This window comes from Trichosurus vulpecula, chromosome 2, assembly GCF_011100635.1.
Source record: "Trichosurus vulpecula isolate mTriVul1 chromosome 2, mTriVul1.pri, whole genome shotgun sequence".
NCBI lineage: Eukaryota > Metazoa > Chordata > Mammalia > Diprotodontia > Phalangeridae > Trichosurus > Trichosurus vulpecula.
In genome coordinates, this window is record NC_050574.1 from 165,705,179 (window position 1) to 165,726,649 (window position 21,471).

A 21,471-nucleotide genomic window follows, 5' to 3' on the forward strand; every position below is an offset into this window, starting at 1 on the left:
GATTTATAGCCAATATGAAATCCAAGAATGCGACGCTCAGATACTACCATTGCAAACAGAAAAAAGCAGCATTATTTATGAAATTTATTTTCTTTATATAAATTATGTATTTCTCTGGGCAGACAGCCTTTACCTTATTGCACTAACAGCACATCTGCAATACCAAGCTACAAGACAAATCTTAACAAGAGTTTGTATTCTTCAACGTAGCACTTGTATACCAGGCACTCTGGAGAGGATAGGGGCAAGGAAGCCGCCAGCCTCCCTCAACAGGGTCTGCTGGGAAGGGTAAAAAGTGGGAGTGGGGAAAGGTATGCCTTTCCAACAGGACTCCCAGGAAGGGCAACATGCAAAGCTCACAAATGAACTCTAGGGAAAGGCTGGGAGGGTGTGTTAAAAGGCCAACAAGCCTAATGCACACTGCAGCTTCACTCCCCTTATTTGGGAAGTTTAGCTCTGAAGGAAGCAGGGACTTATCACTGCCTCTTCACTTGTAACAGGTCACCCTGGCCTAGCTGTATGTTTTAAAGTTATGGGTGAGCTACAGTTGTCAGAATTAGCAGCAATTAAGAAAATGTCATACACTGACTGAGGTGGATTCTATCCTGTGCCACAGCACATAAATAGGGAATGAAAGCCATGTATGTCTCAGTGATTAGTGCCAAATCAAGACCTAGGGCTGCTTTGGTAGAAGTCCCAAATCAAGCTTGAATCTGAAGCTGCTTATTAGGCACAGAGGTCCCTTGGACCACACTCACAGTGTGGACAAATAGAAAGCTCTGGTGTCAGGGTCTTCCAGCCATTGGTCAAAGCTGTAATGAGACAGTACAGTACAGGCAGAGTGAAGGGGACCCCTGAGTTGGGTGGGGGAGGACCACAGGGCTGCACTGAGGGTCAACGGGCAGTGATTGAAACATGATTGGGCCCTCCTTGCAGATGGAGAATCTAGGTTGGGTGGGGAGGCTGGCTGGGACAAGGTTCTAGGAAAATTGCAAGCCCCTGGAGCTCCCTTTATTCTGTGTTTGCAATACATTCACGACAAGCTGATCTCATACTCCAAAGAACATTCTAGACACAGGGGTGGAAAGGGTAGAGGAAAGCAGTGATTTGGTATGGGGTGCTGCACCATGTTAGGCCTTCATGAGGGCAGCCACCACAGCCTTGGCATTGAGGCTACGCAGGTCACTATAGGTCTGGCCAGTCCCAACAAAGACAATGGGTTTGCTTGTGATGTAAGTCATAGAAATGGCAGCACCCACCTGCAACAGGGAAAGGAAACACCCCAGTCAGTTCTAGCCCATCTCTTCTTTTACCCAATCCACTGAGAACAAGATCGGGAAGACAGGACTAAAAAAGTCTACTGGCTTTATGGCTTCCCATTTCTTTGGATTCCTGGCCTTAAGATTTACTTTGTTCCATGTTCCCTGCCCTTTGGCCTTTTTACCTTGTCATCAATGGTATCAAATTTGGTGAGAACAATGCCATCAATGAGCCGGGGTGTTTGAGCCATAGAGTGATCAGCCAGAGCTTTGTTGAATTTTACCTGCAAGAGGGAAAAGGGAGCGTTAAGAGCCATACCATGAAAGTGATAGGAAAGAAATAAGCAAAAAGGCCCTTACCAGCTGATCTACAGCTTCATTTCCCACCAAGGCCTCCCCAACAAACAGCACCAGGTCGGGTGTGTTGACAGCAATGAGTTTGGCCAGAGCAGTCATCAAGGGTGCATTGTCTTGCATTCGGCCAGCTGTATCCACCAAGACTACATCAAAGGCCTGATTCCGGGCTGCAGAGAGAACACTTGTCATGTCATATGGATCTGGCGGTGGCAAAAGCTGACTGCAAGGTTTGGCCTCTTGTCAGTCATATTAGGGCTGTATTAAAAGCCTGTTAATTAACTTTCTCAAGCCTGGGTTCTAATTACAAATATGGGAAAAACCAAGTGGAAGAATTTTGCCTCAGGTTAGGCTACCACCACTAGAAAGACAGAGGATGTGGCAAGAATATGCTACTTAAAGACTAGGGCTGTCAGGTAACAAGAGCTGAGATTTGGTATAATTAGTCATAAAGCTAGACACAAGGTCTAGCTCTGACCTTTATTAAGGTGGCACCCTTGGGGCTTTGCCAACCCACTGGAAAGAGCCCCCAGGAAAAATGAAGCATAGTAGTGTGAAACCAGGAAAAAGCCAGAGACAAGCCCTCGGTTCCATCCTGCCCTCTTGCCCGCAAGAACTGTACCAAAAGAAATGGCCTCCATGGCAATGCCAGCAGCATCTTTGCCATAGCCCTTCTCAAACAGGTGCACCATGGTTCGGCCACCATGGTTCTCTGGAGGGTGCAGAGCACTAAGACGCCGGGTGTGCGTGCGCAGTTGCTCCACCGCCCCTGCCCTAAATGTGTCACAGGCAGCAATGAGGACACTGAAGTTATTCTCCAACAGCCAGAAGGAGATCTGTAGGAGGAAAAGACGACCTTGTGAGAAGATGGCCCTAGGTTGAGATTATCTAAGACAGGCAGCAACAGATAATGGCAGCTTAAGGTAGGACAGGATAGCAAGGGGCAGACAGCAGCTGGGGAACAGCCCTTACCTTGGCTAGATTTGTGGACTTGCCTACTCCATTGACCCCACAGAAAGTAACAACATAAGGACGCTGACGACGCTGAGCATCCATGATATCTCGGAGCATGTCTACGCGCCGCTGTGGCTGTAAGATCTGTACCAATGACTCCTGTAATGCCTGCTTTACTGTTGAAGTCACAGCTGGAAGCAGAAGGGGGAAAAGAGGAACAAAGACATAGCACTCAAAGAGAGAAAGAACCCTGGAATACTAATGCCACCAGCCCCTGCAATTATTTGGGCAAACAATCCTGTATTGCTGTTACCTCTCCTCTTTTCTAGCAACCCCAAGCTAAGTGTCTTCCAATTCCATCCCAGCATATCCTCTGACAAATGCCAAAGAACGAGAACAGTAAGCAGAGGAGCAACAGACAATGCTTAGGACAGGGTGATACTTACTGCTAAATGTGCCCATCACCTTCCCCTCCAGTTTGTTGGCGACAGACTCACAAAGCTGGAGAGCGATATCTGCAGCCACATTCTTAGCTGAGGGCACAGAACAAAGCAGGTACACGTAAGAACCATTATCAGCAGTACTTGTTCTGACCCTTAACAATGAGGCAACCAGGGGGCCCTCCCCTATCATGGCTCACAGAATGATACTGTGGCAGAACTGTAAGTTAATGGACTCTGCTCCCCAGGAATGCCCACCCTCACAAACACAGCCCTTCTCCAGCTCTGTGGGCCTCACCAATTAGGTGGTCTCTCATCTTGTCCAGCACAGATTCCATGTCTTCACGACTTAAGCTCTTAGAGCCAACCAAGCCTTTCAGCATCCCAAACATGCCACCTAGGGCTCCCTTTGTAGTACTGAAGAAAGAAGAAGCTATTAAGTACCCACTAATCCAAAACCCTCTAAAATGAGGAGCTCCCAACATCTGATCACTTCCATTCATCTTCCTCCAGCCTTCTCTATGGACTATTTGACTTGCTCCTACCCCAAACCACTCTGTACCTGGGTTTGGCTGAGTTCTGAGTGATTCCCTCATCATCTGAACTGCTGCAATCTAGATCTTGTAGCTGCCCTCCCGCCTGAGTTCCTCGGATCTAGAGATTGTAAAGGAGAGATAAAGAGAAGGCATAATTAGCAACAGCAGGATTGAGATTTATTGCCTCAAGATTCCCCAAACCAGGAACCAGGGTTATGATGACCCCAGTGTCCTAGATCAACAGTTCTCAAAGTGTGATCTAGGGTCCCTAAACCTTTGAAGGGAGTCCACAAGGTCAAAATTATTTTCGTAATACTAATTTCTATTATGGTAAATAGTGATAGTTCACATAAATAAAAAGTTTAAGGTCCTCAAAACATTTTAAGAGTGTCCTGGGGGTGAAAAGAGGGGACAGTGTTATTAATACCTAAAAAGTTTGAAAGCCACTGTTCCATATATTTCTTTATTTTAAAGGTTTCCAAGTACCTACTACTTTCTTACACCCACCAAAAAGTGGACCTAGAAGCCTTGGTGGTGTTCAGTCATTTCAGCCATGTCTGACTCTCCATGATACTCTCCAAAAATACTGGAGTAGTTTGCCATTTCCTTTTCCAGCTCATTTTACAGATGAAGAAACTGAGGCAAACAGGTTGAAATGACTTACCCAGGGTCACACAGCTACGAAGTATCTGAAGCCAGATTTGAACTCAGGAAGATGAGTCTTCCTGACTCCAGGTCTGGCGCTCTGTCCACTGTGCCACCTAACTGCCCAGAAGCTGTGGTGCCCAGTCCCATTCCTCTTCCTAGTTTAATCTGCTGGTAATGAAATCCTGTCCTTCGTAGTCTCTTCTACCCTTCCCACACCCACAACCATCATCTTCCTCTTACCAGATTGATGTCCTCTTGTAAGGTAGTCTCAGGGGTTCCATTGGTGGTAGGTGGGCTATAGTCCAAAACTTCTTTGTTGGCACAGCCACCCAGTGCCCACACCCGAGGCGCCTTTTTGCCTTTCTGCTTTGGTGCATCTGACTTTGAGGACTTACTGACAAGGGGTTGGGGGTGGCAGGGAAAATAAATAGTAGATGAAAAAAGGATAAGTATATCCACCCATCCAGGGCATAGTCCTAAGTCCTCCCTCCCAAGTAAGCATAGCTAAACCATGACTACCTGGGGGTAGAGAAATAGAGAGTGAGAAGATCAGCTCACCTGGACTTCTCAGCACCTCTCCCATGCTTCTGCATAAATTCCTCACGCTTCTTGCGCATTAGCTCTTCTTTGGACAGTTCTACCCCATCCCCGGGGCCAGTTGGGACATCAGGCTTTCCTACAGGGGCCCCTTTGCTGGCAGGTGAGGAGCCTTCAGGACCTGGGGAGAGAGACTTCATTAAGCTAGGCAGCACAGTGTAATGGAGAGACTACTGTTGGGAGTCAGAAAGAACTGAGGTCACATGCTGTCTCTGACAGTAGCAGTACGCCTGTTGTGAATGTTGTGAAGCTCAATGAGTATATAAAGCACTTTACCTTTAAAAGTTTTTTTTTAAACTGTATAAATGCCAGTAATTACTATATGAAGCTTTGATTAGGCCCCAGCCAAGTTTAATTTGGGGGAAAAGTCTCTCATTTCCAAAGGGGGAAGACACCTAGGAGTACTCAGAATCTCTTGAGAGTCACTGGGGCTCCAAAGCAGGAATGAGAAGTGATGATGAGAGCTACCAGGTTAGCTGCTAAGGGAAATTCTTAAGAAGTACCTGAACATACAGGTCCCTAAGTTGGTTCATTCTCAACAGCCCAATACCTCCAAGCACTCCTGAATCCCAGCCTTACCCTCTTTCTTAGCCCCTTTATTTTTCTTGCTGCTCTTAGCTTTCTCCTTGGGCTTCTCCCCACGTATCTCAATCATGGACCTCACAGTTTTCTTGGCCTTTTCAGAATCTTCAAACTTCTTCATGGCAGTGGGAGCACGAATCTTACTGCTCTCCTCTGCTTCCCTACAGGTTGATAAGGGAGGATGGTTATTTTTTTCTCCCCACACAAAAGAAAACAAAGGAAACCCAAGGCTAAGTAATCCAGAATTTCCAGGACCCCACCTCATACTTAATTCAGAGATCTGTGATTTTGTTACACAGATTGAAATCTTTCTACGTGGTAGGTCTTCAAGGGTTGTTGCAGTAAAAATTTCCAATTCACATCATACACTGCCCATAAGCCTGCCCCTGTGATGTCCTGTTCAGTTGTGCCAGCCGGTGGCAAGGCATGGGGGGCCCCCTTACCGAAGGAGACGCATGAAGTCACTGTGGAAGTCAAAGGTGCCATTTAGTAGACTCATGGCATTATGCTGTTGGATTTCTGTGCGATACTTGTCTCGGAACAGCCGATGCACGTCATCTATCAATTTGTCTACATACGTTAGTGTTAAGATTTTCTGAAAACCAACCTGTGTCAAGGAAGAGAGAGCCAGAACAAGAAGATGTGTTTTTAGCTCCAATCTCCAAAGGAGGAAGCCAAATGAATAATGAATTGCCCCTGGTACTTCACCCAGACATCTGGCAGGTTTCCTTGTCTATGAGAGGGCCAAGTTGCCTGACTGGTCCAGAAGCGCTTCCTTCTCTACCCCTCCCCTATTAACCAAGTCACCATCTATATACCAAACCGAGTCCTCCTAACAAAAAGGAAGCTGTCTAAGCTCCGTTACAAATACAATCTGCTTTGGCCCCCCGCCCCACTTACCACAAACACCAGTTCAAACTGGTTGTCCAGCTTGTATTTGAGGGTGAGCGCCTCATGGTTAAAGGAGTTGTTGCCTCCCCGCTCCTAGAGAGAAAGAGTCCCAGTGGTGAGACTGGTCGCAGACACGAAAACCCAAATGTGGAGTCCGGGGTGCTGGGAGGCCACGGGAATAAGAGCTGCCACCGGCTTCGGAAGCTCAGTGCTGCCCTCCCGGCATCCTAGCAGTGCCGGCTTGGGGTACGAGAGATGGGAAGGAGAGGAAAAGAAAGGAGGACGGGAAGCCCTCCGGAGAGATGCGTACTACCCCCGAAGGGCACCCGCCAGCTGCTCCGGCCTGGGATCCCCGAAGCCGGGGTGGGGGGAGCGGGGGAGCCCTCCCAGGGCGCGGGAGAAGGGGGAGTCCGAGGAGGTGGCGGTTGACGTTCCCCGGGGAGGAGGCTCAGGGCAGGTATCCCCTAGGGCTGCGGTCCGGGAAAGGAAGAGGGGCCCGAAGGAAGGGCGGGGGGTGGGGTGCGGCTGGGGAACGGCACCTGCAGCAGCACGGAGCGGATCAGCGCGTTGACGGGCCCGGTGCACGAGTCACTCACGCCCTGGAAGCACCAGAGCACGAGCCCGCCCTTGGAGAAGATGGTGAAGAAGTCGAGCATGGCGGCGGCGGGGCGGGGAGGGGAGGGGAGCGGGCCGCAGCCGGGGGACTCGGGCCGCGATCGCCGCCGCTTCCTGCTGCGCCAGGCGCGGGACACGTCACACCAGAGGCCCCGGAAACCTGACAGCCGCACTTCCGTTTCAGGTCTCTAGGGGTTTTTTCCTCTCCCCTCCCCCAACCCTGCTGCGTAAGGCTGGCGTATACCGAAACTGGCCAATGAACGTCGGGGGCGGAGCCAGAACTAGTTGGAAGTTGCGTGGTGATTCTGGCCAATGACGTAGGGGGAGTGTCCCGGAGTAAGCCAATGAGAATTGGCTGCGGGAGGCGCGGGGCGATGACTCGAAGGCGTCGATACCGGAGCTGGTTCTTCTGCTCTAGGGTGCAATGCTCCGCCTGGCACTGCAGTTGGGACTCTCCCGTGGATTGCTGAGCCGGGGCCTGCGCACGCGCAGTAGAGGCCCCTTCGAAGGTAAAGTGGGGACAATTGGGATGCGGAACTGTGAGCCGCGTCGCGGTCTGGGAGTGCTACCCTGGGAACCCTGCGCGCCTTGACCTGTCCCCCCTCCCTTCCAGGAAGGGCCCCAGCCCAGGGCCGGGGAGAAGGGTGGCCCCCCTTAGGAACTGCCTTCCCGCAGAGGCTGAAGGGGCGGGGCTGGAGGCAGCCTGGCCCTGCCCATGTGCGCCTAGCTGGCGCCACTGTGCCTCAGTTTACCCACCTGAGTGAGCGAAAATTCAGCAAGAATTAGGAGAAACCTTCCAGCATTCAAGAGGGGCAGTTATATCATTTATGGGTTGAGCACCCCTAAGTCTAGAACATGGCACGTGCACTATGCTTAGCACTTTAAAGTTGGCAGGCAGGTGCCATTATTATTCCCATTTTACAGTTGGAGAAACTGAGGCAGGCAGAGACATGCCCGGTAACACAGCTAGTAAGTGTCTGAGGCTGGATTTGAACTCCGGTCTTCCTGACTCCAGGCCCACCGTTCTGTCCACACCAGCAGCTTCCCTATGAGTCAGTGAATGTGGTAAGAGATTGGGGGGGACCTGGGAGATTGGGGTGAATATGGCTAGATCCTAGACTGGGGGTTAGATGGGTCTTCGACATCATGTAGGCTACTCCCCTCATCTGAATTTGAAGAAACATCCCCAGGGAGGGGAAGTCGATTCCCCTACAGCAGGGGCTTCTTAGTTCTTTGTATGTGCCACAGGACCCCCCCACCTTCGCCCCGGCAGTCTAGTGAAGCCTATGGACCCGCCTCACAATGATGTTTTTAAATGATTGAAAGAAACGCTAAACTTCAGTTAGATTTTAATGAAACTAAAGACAATTATTTTTTCCCATTCCAAGTCCAGACTCCCTTGATCGATCTGTGGCTAGATTGAGAACCCATGCCCTAATAAGACAAAATAGCAGAACAAGATTCAAACCCAGGCCCTCTGACTCTGAGGAGAAACTTTAATACCAGGTTAATGGGTTTGGACTTCATCCTTTAGACCTTGGATTCTTTGCTTGCTCAGGTGGATCTAAAAGGATAAAAGGCTTAGAATCATTGGATGTTATCAAAAAAGGGACTTTGATTTTACAGATGAGGAAACTGAGGCCCAGAGTAGATAAGTGACTTGCCCAAGGGACCCCAGCTAGTAGAGGTATTGTTTCGAGGTGATGGGCCTGGTATCACTGTTGAGGATTTTTTAGGAGAGTGGGGTAGATGCACTAGGAGCCCGCTTAGGAGACTAATTACAGTGAAGCAGTGAGAAGCTCTTGAGAAGTGGAGTTGAGGTGGGAAAGCCAATCCCATGTCTTAGTCAGCCTAGCCTGAGAGTTCTCACTTCCAGGGTGAGAAAGGAAGAGAGTGTAGCAGAGCTGTCTGTAACCATAGCCTCTCCCTATAGACAAAGATGGGAAATGGGCAGAGTTTAAGAAGAAACTTCAAGTGGCCTGGCCTGGAGGATCCTGGGAGCCATTTGCTGACACGAGCCACCTGCCCCCAGAACATGCAGACGTGGTGATCGTAGGGGGTGGTGTCATCGGTTGGTCTGTGGCCTATTGGCTGAAGCGGCTGGAGGCACGGAAAAATGCCATACGGGTACTGGTGGTGGAACGAGATCCTACGGTGAGGACTGGATGGGCAAAAGAGGGGCAGGGAGGTCAGATTTTACCCTACCTGGGAGGGTGTTTTTAGAGAGAGGGAAAGGCATTCCTCAGTGCTAACTAGGACAAAATGTAAAAGATTGTTGTTTGTGCCTAGTTGCCTTGGAACCAGTTATCCCTGGGCTACTACCCTGAGAGGCAGCTCACAGTAATTCAAGTGTTTAAAAGATGGCACTCCCCAGTCCCATTTCTAAGAATGAGCTTTCCCAGCTCTGGCCCTCAAACTCCTCAATTCAAACTGGTTAAGGCAGTCAGACACCACAGCCTCCTGTTTTCTAGAATCTTCCAGGATCTCCTCCCTTCCCTTAGCCAAATCTTTGCAGGTCATCGTATATGCATGCCAATTTGGGCATGTCCCTCCCCTTGCTAAATCTCTCCAGTAGCTCCCATTACCCCATGCATTAAATGTTATTGTTTAAATCATGTATTTTTAACTTAATATTAAACATAAGTATCATCAATGTAACTTTCCTTGTAACTGTTTACATTTTAAAAAATGAATTCCAGTGTCTACAGTATCATACCAACCTTTCCCATATTCTCTTTAAGTCTCTTAGGAATTTTTTGAAAATTCATTCCAATTCAGTTTTCCTTTTATTAGATAATAGTATATATTCTGGTTATGCTTTTTCACTTTTCATCATTTCTTAAAGGTATTTCAAGATTTCTCATCTTTGTCAATGTATATTTCATTATGGTATTACATTCATTACATTAACATAACACAATTAAACCATTCCCGTTTGAATATTTAATAATCTAATTTTCTGCAATTTCAAATAATGCTGCTTTAAAAAAATCTGAATAATTTTTTTTCTTTTTGGAAAATAGTAAGGGTAAATTCCCGATAACAAAAATGAGTAAAAGGGTATGATTATTTTTACAACTTTTACTATGTACTATCAGATTGCTTTCCAAAAAGACTACTCGTTTGCAGTTCCACCAGGAAAGGATTAAATTTCAAACTTCCATCCTTGGATCCCCATTACACCCCTCCTTTTTCTGTACATCTGCTGATCTGAGTTGATTTGTGCACTGATAAAAGGTTCCCTACTGATTGGCTTTCACATTTACCCATTTTGAGGGCATGACTCTCCTCCAGCTCAAACTGACACCTCTAGTTCAGCACTCCACCTATGATGTTTATCCCTATGGCTGATCAGACTCTGTCCCATATTGTGTCTTGCAGTACTCTCGGGCCTCCACCGGACTTTCCATAGGAGGCATTTGGCAGCAGTTCTCGGTCCCTCAGAACATCCAGTTATCCCTCTTCTCCATCGAATTCCTCCGTAACATCAATGTATATGAGGGCTTGGGGAAAAGGTGGGGAAGTAATTGGGCAATTAGCCCAGGAAGAGAAGGGCCTAGCCAGCTGAGGCAACCAAGGTTTATATTTAGAGTCAGGAGACCTGATTCTTTCTTCCCAGTAATGGTGATTGGGTGGCTTCTAGGTTTGGAAATTTCCTAGGTCGCTAATGGGAAACCAGGGGGCCCCTACCCGGTCCTTCTAAGGACCTCCCTTGTATTGCAGTCAGTGGTCTACCATGGGGCATAATGGGGCATCCCACCCATATTCTCTACGTCCCACAGGAATACCTAGCTGTTCCTGATGAGCCTCCCCTAGATATCCGGTTCAGTCCCTCAGGCTGCCTGCTGCTGGCTTCAGAAGAAAATGCCTCACTGATGGAACACAATGTAAAAGTGCAGAGGTTGGTGCCCAGCAGGGACTATGATCAGCACCTTCCAGGTATTTCTCCATGCCCACTCAGTTCTATGTACTCTTCTTTGCAAGTCATTTAAGATGGAAGTCTTAGGCCTCTCCATCCCATACCTAGAGACTGCTTCCTGCTGAGAGTGTCACAAAGATAGAACCAGTCCGCTCTCTCATGAAAACAGAAATTTTTCTAGTTCAGTTCCTCCATATTTTCTCCATCTCTCCTTTCTTCCTAAGCTTTCCCCCTTCCATTTTTCTTAGGCAAGAAGGAGCCAAAGTTTGTCTGCTCTCCCCTGAACAACTTAAAAACAAATTTCCCTGGATCAACACAGAGGGTATAGCCTTGGCATCTTATGGTGAGACTTCCCAAGGGAAGAAGGAAAGGTCCATCCATTTCTAAAGAACAGGACTTGAGTGAGAGCCCTGGGGTGGTAGTCTCTCTATATATAGTCACTCTGCACTTCATCTGGCTTTGACTTGTCTACTTGGATAGGTAAAGACACCCTCTTCTCACTGTCTCACTGTCTTCCCTGCCCAGGGCTGGAGAATGAAGGCTGGTTTGATCCATGGTGTCTGCTTCAGGGACTACGCCGAAAGGCTCTGTCTATGGGGGTCTATCATAGCCATGGGGAGGTCACAGGTGAGTCTCTTATCTTGTCCTTGTACTTTTCACAAAACAAGCCCTGAATGGAGGTTTTCATTTTTATCCCTAGGCTAAGCAAGGTAGGCAGTGGTCCTAGGTATCTTCTCTCTTGCCCTAGCTAATGACCAGGCTCTTCTATAGCCTGGGTTCTCTGAGGATGTCAGTCCTCTTCAGGTTGTGCTTAGTCCCATTCTTCCTGATTACATGATCTCAGCCTTCCCTGATACTTATGAGAAGCCCTGGTCTTCACCCTACTTCTAGACTGCCCCTCTTCATGGGCCAGGCCTGGGCTCCCTTTCAGCTTCCTTCCCTGGGACACAAGAAGCCATTTTCTCTCTCTTCTCCAGAGTTAGTCTCTTCAATAAGGCCCATGGTGACTTCCAGAGGGGAACATGTAGACATTAAAAGAATTTATGAGGTCCATGTAAGTACCCAAAGCAGTGAACAGTGACTATCTTTATTTTAACCTTCCATTCTCACATCCATCTCACTTTCTTGCCTGTTTTTATGGGAACTAATCTTTTGCCCACTGTCTGTGATGCAAAAGTCAAGGACTCAGAAAGGAATGAATGTTTTATGGTGCCTGGTGCTAGATAAAAACTGCCTCCTTTCCTATCTAGACCAACCCTCATCCCCCTGATGCCCACAGGTGAAGATGAACAACAGCCTGGAATACCAACCTGTGGAATGTGCTATAGTGATCAATGCTGCTGGGGCCTGGTCTGGGCAGTTAGCAGAGCTGGCTGGAATTGGCATTGGGCCCCCAGGCACTTTGCAAGGCACCAGGCTTCCTGTGGAGCCAAGAAAAAGGTGATAGGGTTCTGGGTTGGGGCCAGAGGAAGGGGGCCAAAGATTGCAAGTTGGAGGAAGGGGTGCATGACTTACCTGACTGTACTCTCCCTGAAATGTGGCAGGTATATGTATGTTTGGCATTGCCCACAGGGGCCTGGCTTGGAGGCCCCATTACTTACAGACATCAGTGGAGCCTATTTCAGACGAGAAGGACTAGGTGGCCACTATGTAGGTGGCTGTAGCCCCACAGAGGTAAGCTGAAGGTTCCAAATGAAACCTTTGGGTGGCAAGGGGAAGAGCTTAGATAATACACTTTTGTGGTTATCATTTAACCAATTATTTAGGGACTTTCCACCGTGTGCCCAGCACAGTTGGTACTACAGTCTCCTTGAGGTTTGAAATAGAGGAAAGGGAAGCTGGCTGTCTCCAAAAAGGAATGAAGAAAAGGAATTGGTTTCCCCTGCCGAGCCTGAAGTGTGATCTGTGGGGCAAAAGGGGTCTCATCTTCTTTCCCCAATACCCCAGAGCTCACACCCGGCTTTCACCTTAGGAAGAAGAGCCAGATACTCAAGATCCAGAAGCAGACCACAGCTTCTTTCAGGAAAAGGTGTGGCCCCATCTGGCCCAGAGAGTGCCATCTTTCAGTTCCCTGAAGGTGAGTGACAGAATTCTTTGTTAGGGGACAGCGGGGAATAGCTTTGGGGGCATTCTGGTACCAGTGGAAGGTCTCTGACTCTACTTCTGTCACAGGGGAGGCTGTTAAGGTGGTCCTAAGAATACTTTTGGTCCTTTACGTTATCAGGGAACTGGGGCTAATGGGGTAGAGAGGTGGGTACTGTTTGCCAAGCATAGGGGGGTCAGAATGTTAAAATACTTTCCTTAACTCCATGCAGCTACAGAGAGCCTGGGCTGGCTACGATGATTACAACACATTTGACCAGAATGGCATATTGGGATCTCATCCACTGGTCTCCAACATGTACTTTGCCACGGGCTTCAGTGGCCATGGGCTACAACATGCCCCTGGTGTGGGACGAGCTGTGGCAGAAGTACTGCTGAATGGAAATTTCAACACTATTGACCTGAACCTATTCTCCTTCAACCGATTCTACCTGGGAGAAAAGGTCCTGGAGGACAACATCATCTAAGGGCAATATCATCTTGTAAGCATCACTTGCCAGCCAGGCCCCATCCCTCACCCATATCTGCAGTCCCTTCCTGTAACCACAGCCCTCTTCCTGTCTTGTACCAGCATAGCCATGCTGGAGGTTCCTTTTCCCAGGCAGGAATGAGGTTGAATTTAGCTAGACTTGACCTAAGTGTCCTAATCTCCTCTCTTTCTTTAGGTCTGTCTACCCCCTTTGTCTATGAGGAAGAAGCTACCAAGAGCAACATTCTCAGAAAGTCAAGGACCAGCATGCAAGTCTTCTATAATACCCAAGTCCCCTGCACTGCTGCCTCTGAGCCATGCTACCCAAGCACTGGGAGGACACAGACGATTGAGGCTGCTTCTCAGGATCGCTTCCTGATCATAGCTGGAGCTTACTCACAACAGGAAAGCAGATTGGTCATAGTGCATTAAGAGTGCTGAAGTGCCCAGTGCCAGCTCTTCACTTGGCACCTGTCCAAGGAGCCTCTCAACTACTTAGCTGTCAAGGTCTAAGCACTCTGGGACAGCCTGAACCCAAGCCTACTGACTTATTACTTTACCCTGTTTATCAGTCAATAAACCTAATTGACTCCTTCCCCACCAACACACTGTACCCTCTTCTTTAAAGCCAGGGGGAGGTACCTTTGGTAACCACTAACTATACCTGACTTTTCAGGACACGGGAAACTGAGCTTCTCCTCAAGAGCATTCCTGTGTCATAGTTCCTGATTCCTGATCCAGTCATCATTGCTATGGCTGCCAGCCAGGAACCCATAATCCTTAGTAAACAGGGTGAGGGTAGCAGGCTGTTGTTGTTTGTCCTTGTTCTTGTAGAGGACCATGACATCAGGGAGGTGATGCCATGACATGCAAATGAATTGGATTTAAGTGAGGGAGGGCTGTGCAAAGTCACCAGCCTCACTTTCTCCTTCGGAGCCATCTGGGTTCAGGGGCGAGATGTAGATCCAGACAACTAGAAATGGCCCTTGGGTAGCAGGCAAGGAGGAATTGGAGAGCGAGCAAAAATAGGTTAAATTTGCCACCAACATTACCCATTGACCACAGCCCAATATTTACAGGTGAAATACTTTGGGGAAAAGCCTTAATTGTAAAGCCCAATTTTCAACTAGCGAATACTTGACTAGTTTTTGTCCAGTAAAAGTTGTCATATAGTAAATAGTTACAAGAAACTGCATGCCTTACTTTTAAAAATGCCTGAATTAGGCCAGAGGACTTTTATGTAATGCTCCACTGGTTGGCTTATTCACCCTTCCCCTCAGAGGCAGCTCCAAGAGTCTCAGTGGGTGGCGTTGTGATGTATGGAAAAGGAACTGAATCTGAACTCAGAGGACTTGGGTTCAAAGCTCTGCTTTTTAATATTTGTGTCACCTTAGCCAAGTCACTTAATCTTTTGGGTCTGTTTCCTTACCTGAAAGGCAGTGTATAGTGGAAAGAACACTGGACTTGACACCAGGAAGGACCTGGCTCTGACATGAGTTGTGTGACATTGGGAGGAGAAAGGAAAGAAATAAACCATTTATATGGTACCTACTTTGTGCACTGTACTAAGCACTTTGTAAATATAATCTCATCTGATCCTCACCACAATTCTGTCTGATGGATGATATTATCATCATCTCCAGTTCACAGTTGAGGAAACTGAGGCAGAAAGATTAAAAGTATCTTGTCCAGAGTCTGGTTTTGAGCTCAGGTCTTCCTGGCTCCAGGCCTAGCACTCCATTCATTGTGCCGCCAGCTACCTCACCCATTATACCTACTATGGCATAGCTATAAAGAAAACCCTTTACAAACAAACCTTAAAGGTCAGGATTCCAGAAAAGCCATGACTTTCATTCAACAAGTATTTAAGTGCTTATTATTCACTAGAAGGCAGCTAGGTGGCGCAACGGATAGAGGGTGAGACCTGGCATCAGGAGTTCAAATTTGGCCGCAGACACTTAGGCTATGTGATCCTGGGGAAGTCACTTCACTCCGTTTGCCTCAGTTCCCTCATCTGAAAAATGAGCCGGAGAAGGAAATGGCAAACCACTCCAGTATCTTTGCCAAGAAAACCCCAAATGGAGTCACAGAGTAAGCTGAATAACAAATCATATACCAGGCATTGTACTAGGTCCTAGGAATGCAAATTTAAAAAAAAAAACAGTCCCTGTTATCTAGGGGTTCGTTTGGGGGAGACAACACACAAAAATTTAAATACCAACTCTATATTAAGGAACTTCTGGGATTGTGGAGGAGGGCACTCACAACTACATATGGGGGGATTAGCTGAACTTTGAAGGAAGAGAGCATTCCAGGCACGGGGGCAGCCTGGGCAAAGGCACAGAGATAAAAATATTGAACGTCATTCGTGGGAAACAGCAAAGCAGACGTTTTGCGTGGGCTGTATAGTGTGTGAGGGAAAGTAACGATAACATGCCTGGTAAGGTAAACTGGAACAATTCCAAAGGGCCTTAACTGCCCAGCAGAGACCTTTGTGTTTTATCCTAGAGCTGCTGGGATGAAGGGAGCCATTGGAGCAAGGTAGTGATGTGCTCATACTTTAGGAACATTAATGTGGCAGCTGCGTGGAGGGTAGATTGGAGAGGGGTTAGGAGACAACTGCAACAGTCCAGGCCGGGTGATCAGGGTCTGAACTAGGCTGTGTGAATGAATCAGGATCAGATTTAAGATTTACCAGGGGTGGAACTAGAATTGAAAAGGCTCATCAGTTGAGTAAATATAAGGGAAAAGGAAGGACCAGGATGATTCTTATAGTTTCCAATCTAGGTTACTGAGGATGGTGGTGCCTTCGAAGAAATTGGGAAGTTACAGTAGAAAGGGGGAGTATTTAGGGAGAAAGTGAGTTGTGGGACTGTGGGGGTGGAGATGGGGCACAGTGTTAATACAAATAAAATCTGAAGATTGTCTGCACAGAGGTGATCATTGAACTTGAGAGCCCAATAGAAGAGGGACACACCCAAGGCACACCAACAGATATGGAGGGTGATCATCCCTTGTTCAATTCTGCATTGCAAATCACTTCAACATCATCCCCTACTCTTCCCTCCTTCGTTCCATTCTCAGAAAAAGAGGTGACCTTTCAGCAAAGAGACTGAAAAGAAGCTTCCAAGGAAGGAGAACCAGAAGAGAACAACGTCACATACACACACACAAAAAAAAAAATCCTTGGAAGAGAGTGTCTAGGTGAAGGTGTGGTAGTTGACAATGCCAAATGTTGCAGAAATGCAAAGTTAAGTGAACAGAACTGAGCGAACAATTTATACAGTAACAACAATGTTGTAAAGGTAAATTACATTGAAAGACTTAAGAATTCTGATCAACATAATGGCCAACCACAATCCCAGAGTACTTATGATGAAACATGTTACCAGAGAGGTGGTGGACACTGGGTACAAATTGAGGAATATATTTTTAGGATGTGGCCAATACAAAAATTCATTTTGCTTGACTATACAAATTTATTACAAGGTGTTTTTTCTTCCTCAATGAGCAGGGGAAAAAAGAAGGAACCGAATGTAGATTTTCATCAACTGAAAAAAAAATTATTTTTAAAAATGCTACAAAAAAAGATCAAGAATAAACACTAAGACAAGGCCACCAGATTTGGCAAACAATAAATCACTGTAAACTTGGAGAGTAGTTTGAGTCGAATGAGGAGGTCAGAAGCCAGATTGTAAGGAGTTAAGAAGTGAAGTAGGGTGTGAGAAAGTGGGAGCAAAGAGCATACATAGCTCATTTCCTAGGAGTGTAGATCTGAAATAGAGGGTGACAAAGTTAAGTAAAGCCTTTTCAAGGATGAGAGAGCTCTACATTTGTGAGCCACGGAGAAGGAGCCAACAGACAAAGAGAAGTACAAGATTAGAGGGAAGTGATCATCTAATGAGTAGTCTCTAAGGCGGGACGGAATCAAGGGCACACTGGCAAGGAGAAGAGCCACCTCTTCCCGTGAGAATGGAGCAAGGGAGGGAAAGGTCAGGGATAAGGTTGAGGTGACTTGCAATGTAGAATTGAGAAGAGGCCTTGGTGTTTTCAGTGAAGTATTTGGTGTATTTGGGAAGTATTTTAGTGAAGTTCTCTGCTAAGAGGCAGGAAGTAGAGAGGTGGGGCAGTGGAGAGAAGGTTTGGAGGAGACAGAATTCGAGAGAGAGTCAAGGAAGAGTAAATGGATGGATGGGTGGTAGAAAATGCCCCATTTTAGACTATATAACAAAAATGGGGAGGGAATCCACTGAATTACCTCTTTTCCCTGTCCTTACACACAGTATTTTAACTGAATGGGATGTCTTTCTCCCTCCATATGAATGAGAGTGAACTTGGAAGCTGGGTTCAAGTGTGGGTTTCCAGGCCAAAGAATATGGAATTGGGACAACATAGTTATGCCCCACCAACAGCTCCATCCCCACCTATCCCTGCCCTTAGTTTGCTCCCAGCCCCTCCTGTGCTTAGCTTCCCATTGCTCTACCTTGGCAAGTGTCCCTGAGGGTTTACTCAATAGCAGAGACAGCCCCTGCTCTGCCCTCATTTATCAGTAATTAAGGTGGGACTTTTTTTTTTTAATGTTTTCTCTTTTGGAGCACTTGTTTAATCAAGTGCCCTTGAAGAGTCTGGCCTTTGTTTCTTTGATTAAATCAGGAGTCTTTGACCTCCCTGCCACAAGGGAAAGCCTAGTTTACACGGGTTTGAGTCGAATATTGTGATGCCCTTTGACCCTGTACAGGATATATAAACTCAGAAGTTGGCGTTTTGCCTTGGGGCACTCACTCACTGGAAGAGTGGGTGTGACTCTGGGCAAGCCATTGTACCTGCCCTCAGACTTTGCTAACCCAGATATTGGTTTGTATTTGTTTTGTTTACATTCTATGTTTGTAATTTGTTTGTATTTGCTCTGAAGTTCAGGTTGCTAGCTTTTCCTCCTGAACTAAGTGAGTGATATTTGTATGTGTGATTAACAGTGAGAGTGTTAACCCCTTAAAGTTACTTTCCTTAGTAAAGCCACATTGCTGTTATACCTCACTAATGAATGCTGGAGTTCATTGAGAAAGCATATATTAAGCATCTAATTTGTGCTAGGTACTGAGGGTGACAGAAAGTCAAATAATACGCAATTCCTGTCCTTGACTCCACAGTCTAGCATGGGGAAAATAAAACAATACACCAATAAGCCTAACACAAATGAGGATATGATAAATGCATAAGAATTACAAATAAAATGCTTCAGGAAAGGGAGTGATAATATTAGCAAAGGAAATCAAGGAAGGCTTCACAGAAGAGGCAGAGACAATGCTCAAAGGTTAAATGGGATTTCAGTGGGTAGAGATGGAAGAATGCAGGATTGAGCAAATAATGGTGATGGAAGTGCAGGTCATGTTCAGAAAACGATCGATTCAATGAAGAATAGCTTCCGAGGAGCTAGAAAGGTTGGAGTTGGATCCTGAAGGGCTTTGAAGACTAGGCTAAAGAGGCAAGGGGGATCCATTAAGGTTTGTGAACAGTTTGTGAGGGGATCTAGCTGTATCTGAGGAGGAAGAACCTGCTGGCGAGTGTGTACAACAGATTGGAAGAGGGAAGGTACTTGAGAGAGGTGGGCTCACTAGGTGGACATTGCAGGAGTTCAGTCCACAATGAAATAAGTGCCTGAACTCGAGCGATGACAGCAGAAATGGTAAGGAGGGGATTGGTGGAAGAGAGATTTTGAAACTTGACTGCTGGGTACGTGGGAGGCTGAGGATCAGGGAGGGATCAAAGTGGATTTTACACAGTTAGAATGACTGGATAGTGAAATAGGGAGGTCACAAAGATGGATAGGTTTAGGGAAGAATTAAGTTCAGTTTGAGATGGAATAGGTTACTGGTGAGACAGGGGCAAAGAGCCGGTAAACTTCTGGAAATGTTAGTCTGGATTTCAGGTGAAAGGTGAAAGTTGGAGATGTATTTGAAAGCCATCTGCAAAGAGGTGATATTTGAAACTGAAGGAGCAGAAAAGGCCCCCAGAAGAAAAGAGGGACAAAAAGGACCTTAGAGGTCCAACTCCCTCTTTTTTCAGATTAGGAAATTGAAACCTTAAGGGCCTGAATGACTTGTTTAAAGTCAGGTAGCTAAGTGACAAAGCCAAGATTTAAACCCAGTGTTATTTCCACTACAGCAGGGGAAAGAAAGAAGACCGGACAGAGCGGAAGCCGTTAGGGAGATAAGGGGAGAACGGAGAGAGAAGTGTCATCACAAAAACCAAGAAAGTAGCAAGAAGAATCCTTCTGCAGAGAGGGTAAAGAGGATGAAGACTAAGAAAATGCCTTTGGCATTTCTGACAACTTGACAATTAGGAGGCTGTCGGTGTCTAACTCAACTGACTTAGCACACCTAGACTCCCTTCCCAGGCCAATGAACTGCCTGGGGCTGATCAGACTTGGTCCCTCCCTGCCACTGATTATTTTACAAATCTCCCAAATTCTCCCCTCCCCGAGATTCGCAAGCTTTCTCTCTGGGCTTTTGCTTGTTATGCAAAACAATTTAAGATAAGAAATTGTGAGAGGCCCCTAACCTCTCCCATCTGCAGCCTGACCAATCCCTCTACCTAAACCTCTCCCACCTGCTTGGCTATTCCCTCTGCCTTAGGACCTGTATAAACCCTCTTCCCAGCTCCCTCTTCGGGTACCCCAGTACTTGCTGTGTGGCACCTTGAGCTGAAGCTCATTTGCCCTGGTGAAAGACCTCTATTTTGCTATGTTGGCTATTTTCTCTTGAATTTGGGTTGACACAGGTCACCTTGGAGGGAAATTTCAATAGAATGAAGCCATGTTACAACAAGTTGAGGAATGAGGTGGGAGTGATATAGGAATCGAGACAACTAAAGTAGATTTCTCATGCCACAAATGTTGTGATGAAAAGAATGAAAAAGATGAGACTGTTGCTCGAGAAAAGAGAGAAATAGAGCAAAGGGGAGGGATTTTGTTTGTTTTAGCTAGGGGAGAGCCGTATGGCTATACAGGCAGAGGGGAACAGACTAAGCAGATTGGAAATTAAAAATAAAAGGAATGATGAACAGAATGAGGTACTGGAAGATGAAGAAGAGATGAAAGTAAGAGCACAGGTTAGCCTTAATAGGGAGTTGATTCACGTCTTTACATGAGAGAGAAGGGAAGACATCGTAAAGAGGTTATGATACAGATATTTTAAGGTGGAGGAGGGTTGTTGAGGAAACTCACCATTAGATAACATCAATCTTCTCTGTAAAGTAGGAAGCACAGTCGTTGGATGAAAATTTGGAGTGTGGAGGCAAGGTTTGGTGTATTGGAGGAGAGAGGTGTGGAGAATGAGGGAGGTAATTTAAAAGAAAACAAATAACTACTGCATAAAGGATCCAACTGAGTTTATAGAGTATAAACTTATAATGGATGAAATAAATAAGGCTGTACTACTTTCTCCATCAGGACTGGGCACCTCTGGAATGGAAGTGGTTAAAGCAGAGAGTAGGCCTTACTAAGGGGATAAAGTAGAGGTGATGGAAGGTCAAAGTATCCTAAGGTGGTGAGAAGAGCATCCCTGAAATGCCTGACCAACAGAATGGAAGCAGGCTGAGTAGGGAGGTCATAGATTCCACGGCAGGGATGAGGGACTGATAGAATAAGTAGGACTTGGGGCAGCATAATACCATGGCCATGGGAGACTGGTCTTGGAATTATAATTCTACCTGACACTTACAGGGTATAGTAATGTACACTGACGATAATCATTATGGGGTATCCATGGTTGGGGAGGTGGCTGAAATCCTATGATGGAGATGATTGGTTAAGGAAATTGAGGAACCTTGTAAAGTCTCCAAGGATAGAAAGAATTGGGGATGGAGAAAGAAAATTGTGAGATAGGTGCTGAAATAACTGAAGGAGGATTTCCTGGAGGTTGGTAGATGACTTCAACAAGGATGAGGAAGGGGTAGTTTAACCTGATGGCATGGACTTCAAAGGATGAGAGGTTGTTGGGTAATGGTTGCAAAAGGTCTAGAAGTAGGGGGAGGAGAGGTGAAGGTATGCCATGCCCACTGACATCCTGAATGTTGGAGGGGAGAAGGTTCAGCCTCTTTGGGAAGA

General features: G+C 46.6%; 2 protein-coding genes across 4 annotated transcripts; one reads left to right on the top strand and one right to left on the bottom strand.

Annotated features, from left to right (window-relative positions):
• Positions 1 to 49: 49 nt before the first annotated feature.
• Positions 50 to 7,044, bottom strand: SRPRA (SRP receptor subunit alpha). Its single transcript, XM_036745434.1, has 14 exons — positions 6,801 to 7,044; positions 6,271 to 6,354; positions 5,814 to 5,977; positions 5,368 to 5,531; positions 4,750 to 4,909; positions 4,432 to 4,585; positions 3,570 to 3,661; positions 3,306 to 3,424; positions 3,014 to 3,100; positions 2,586 to 2,758; positions 2,236 to 2,449; positions 1,620 to 1,783; positions 1,445 to 1,543; positions 50 to 1,259 (listed from the first exon to the last, which is right to left on the bottom strand). Exons 1-14 carry the CDS (start codon positions 6,915 to 6,917, stop codon positions 1,131 to 1,133), a joined length of 1,920 nt encoding a protein of 639 aa, XP_036601329.1. The 5' UTR covers positions 6,918 to 7,044; the 3' UTR covers positions 50 to 1,130.
• A 191-nt stretch (positions 7,045 to 7,235) lies between these two features.
• On the top strand, positions 7,236 to 13,971 carry FOXRED1 (FAD dependent oxidoreductase domain containing 1). Of its 3 annotated transcripts, XM_036746675.1 has the most exons (12): positions 7,236 to 7,385; positions 8,810 to 9,030; positions 10,258 to 10,368; positions 10,659 to 10,777; positions 11,044 to 11,138; positions 11,321 to 11,422; positions 11,773 to 11,849; positions 12,075 to 12,235; positions 12,340 to 12,469; positions 12,768 to 12,872; positions 13,111 to 13,380; positions 13,564 to 13,971. In XM_036746675.1, the coding sequence occupies exons 1-11, from the start codon at positions 7,301 to 7,303 to the stop codon at positions 13,363 to 13,365; spliced, it is 1,461 nt and encodes a 486-aa protein (XP_036602570.1). In that variant the 5' UTR covers positions 7,236 to 7,300; the 3' UTR covers positions 13,366 to 13,380; positions 13,564 to 13,971. The 3 variants fall into 3 exon arrangements, 2 of the variants coding, with proteins under 2 accessions (XP_036602570.1, XP_036602569.1); XM_036746674.1 differs by lacking the exon at positions 11,773 to 11,849 and having other exon boundaries at positions 7,269 to 7,385; positions 12,075 to 12,469; XR_005009615.1 differs by lacking the exon at positions 7,236 to 7,385 and adding an exon at positions 7,801 to 7,941 and having other exon boundaries at positions 12,075 to 12,872.
• Positions 13,972 to 21,471: the final 7,500 nt, after the last annotated feature.

Bases quoted from the DNA above. Each gene is read 5' to 3' on its own strand.
- SRPRA (XM_036745434.1), bottom strand. From the start codon at position 6,917: ATGCTCGACTTCTTCACCATCTTCTCCAAGGGCGGGCTCGTGCTCTGG. The intron at 4,586-4,749 runs GTGAGCTGATCT...ACCCCTTGTCAG, and splicing joins AGAGGTGCTGAGAAGTCCAG to TAAGTCCTCAAAGTCAGATG. The intron at 3,662-4,431 runs GTAAGAGGAAGA...TACAATCTCTAG, and splicing joins TACAAGAGGACATCAATCTG to ATCCGAGGAACTCAGGCGGG.
- FOXRED1 (XM_036746674.1), top strand. From the start codon at position 7,301: ATGCTCCGCCTGGCACTGCAGTTGGGACTCTCCCGTGGATTGCTGAGC. The intron at 11,139-11,320 runs GTGAGACTTCCC...TTCCCTGCCCAG, and splicing joins TATAGCCTTGGCATCTTATG to GGCTGGAGAATGAAGGCTGG. The intron at 12,873-13,110 runs GTGAGTGACAGA...AACTCCATGCAG, and splicing joins CATCTTTCAGTTCCCTGAAG to CTACAGAGAGCCTGGGCTGG.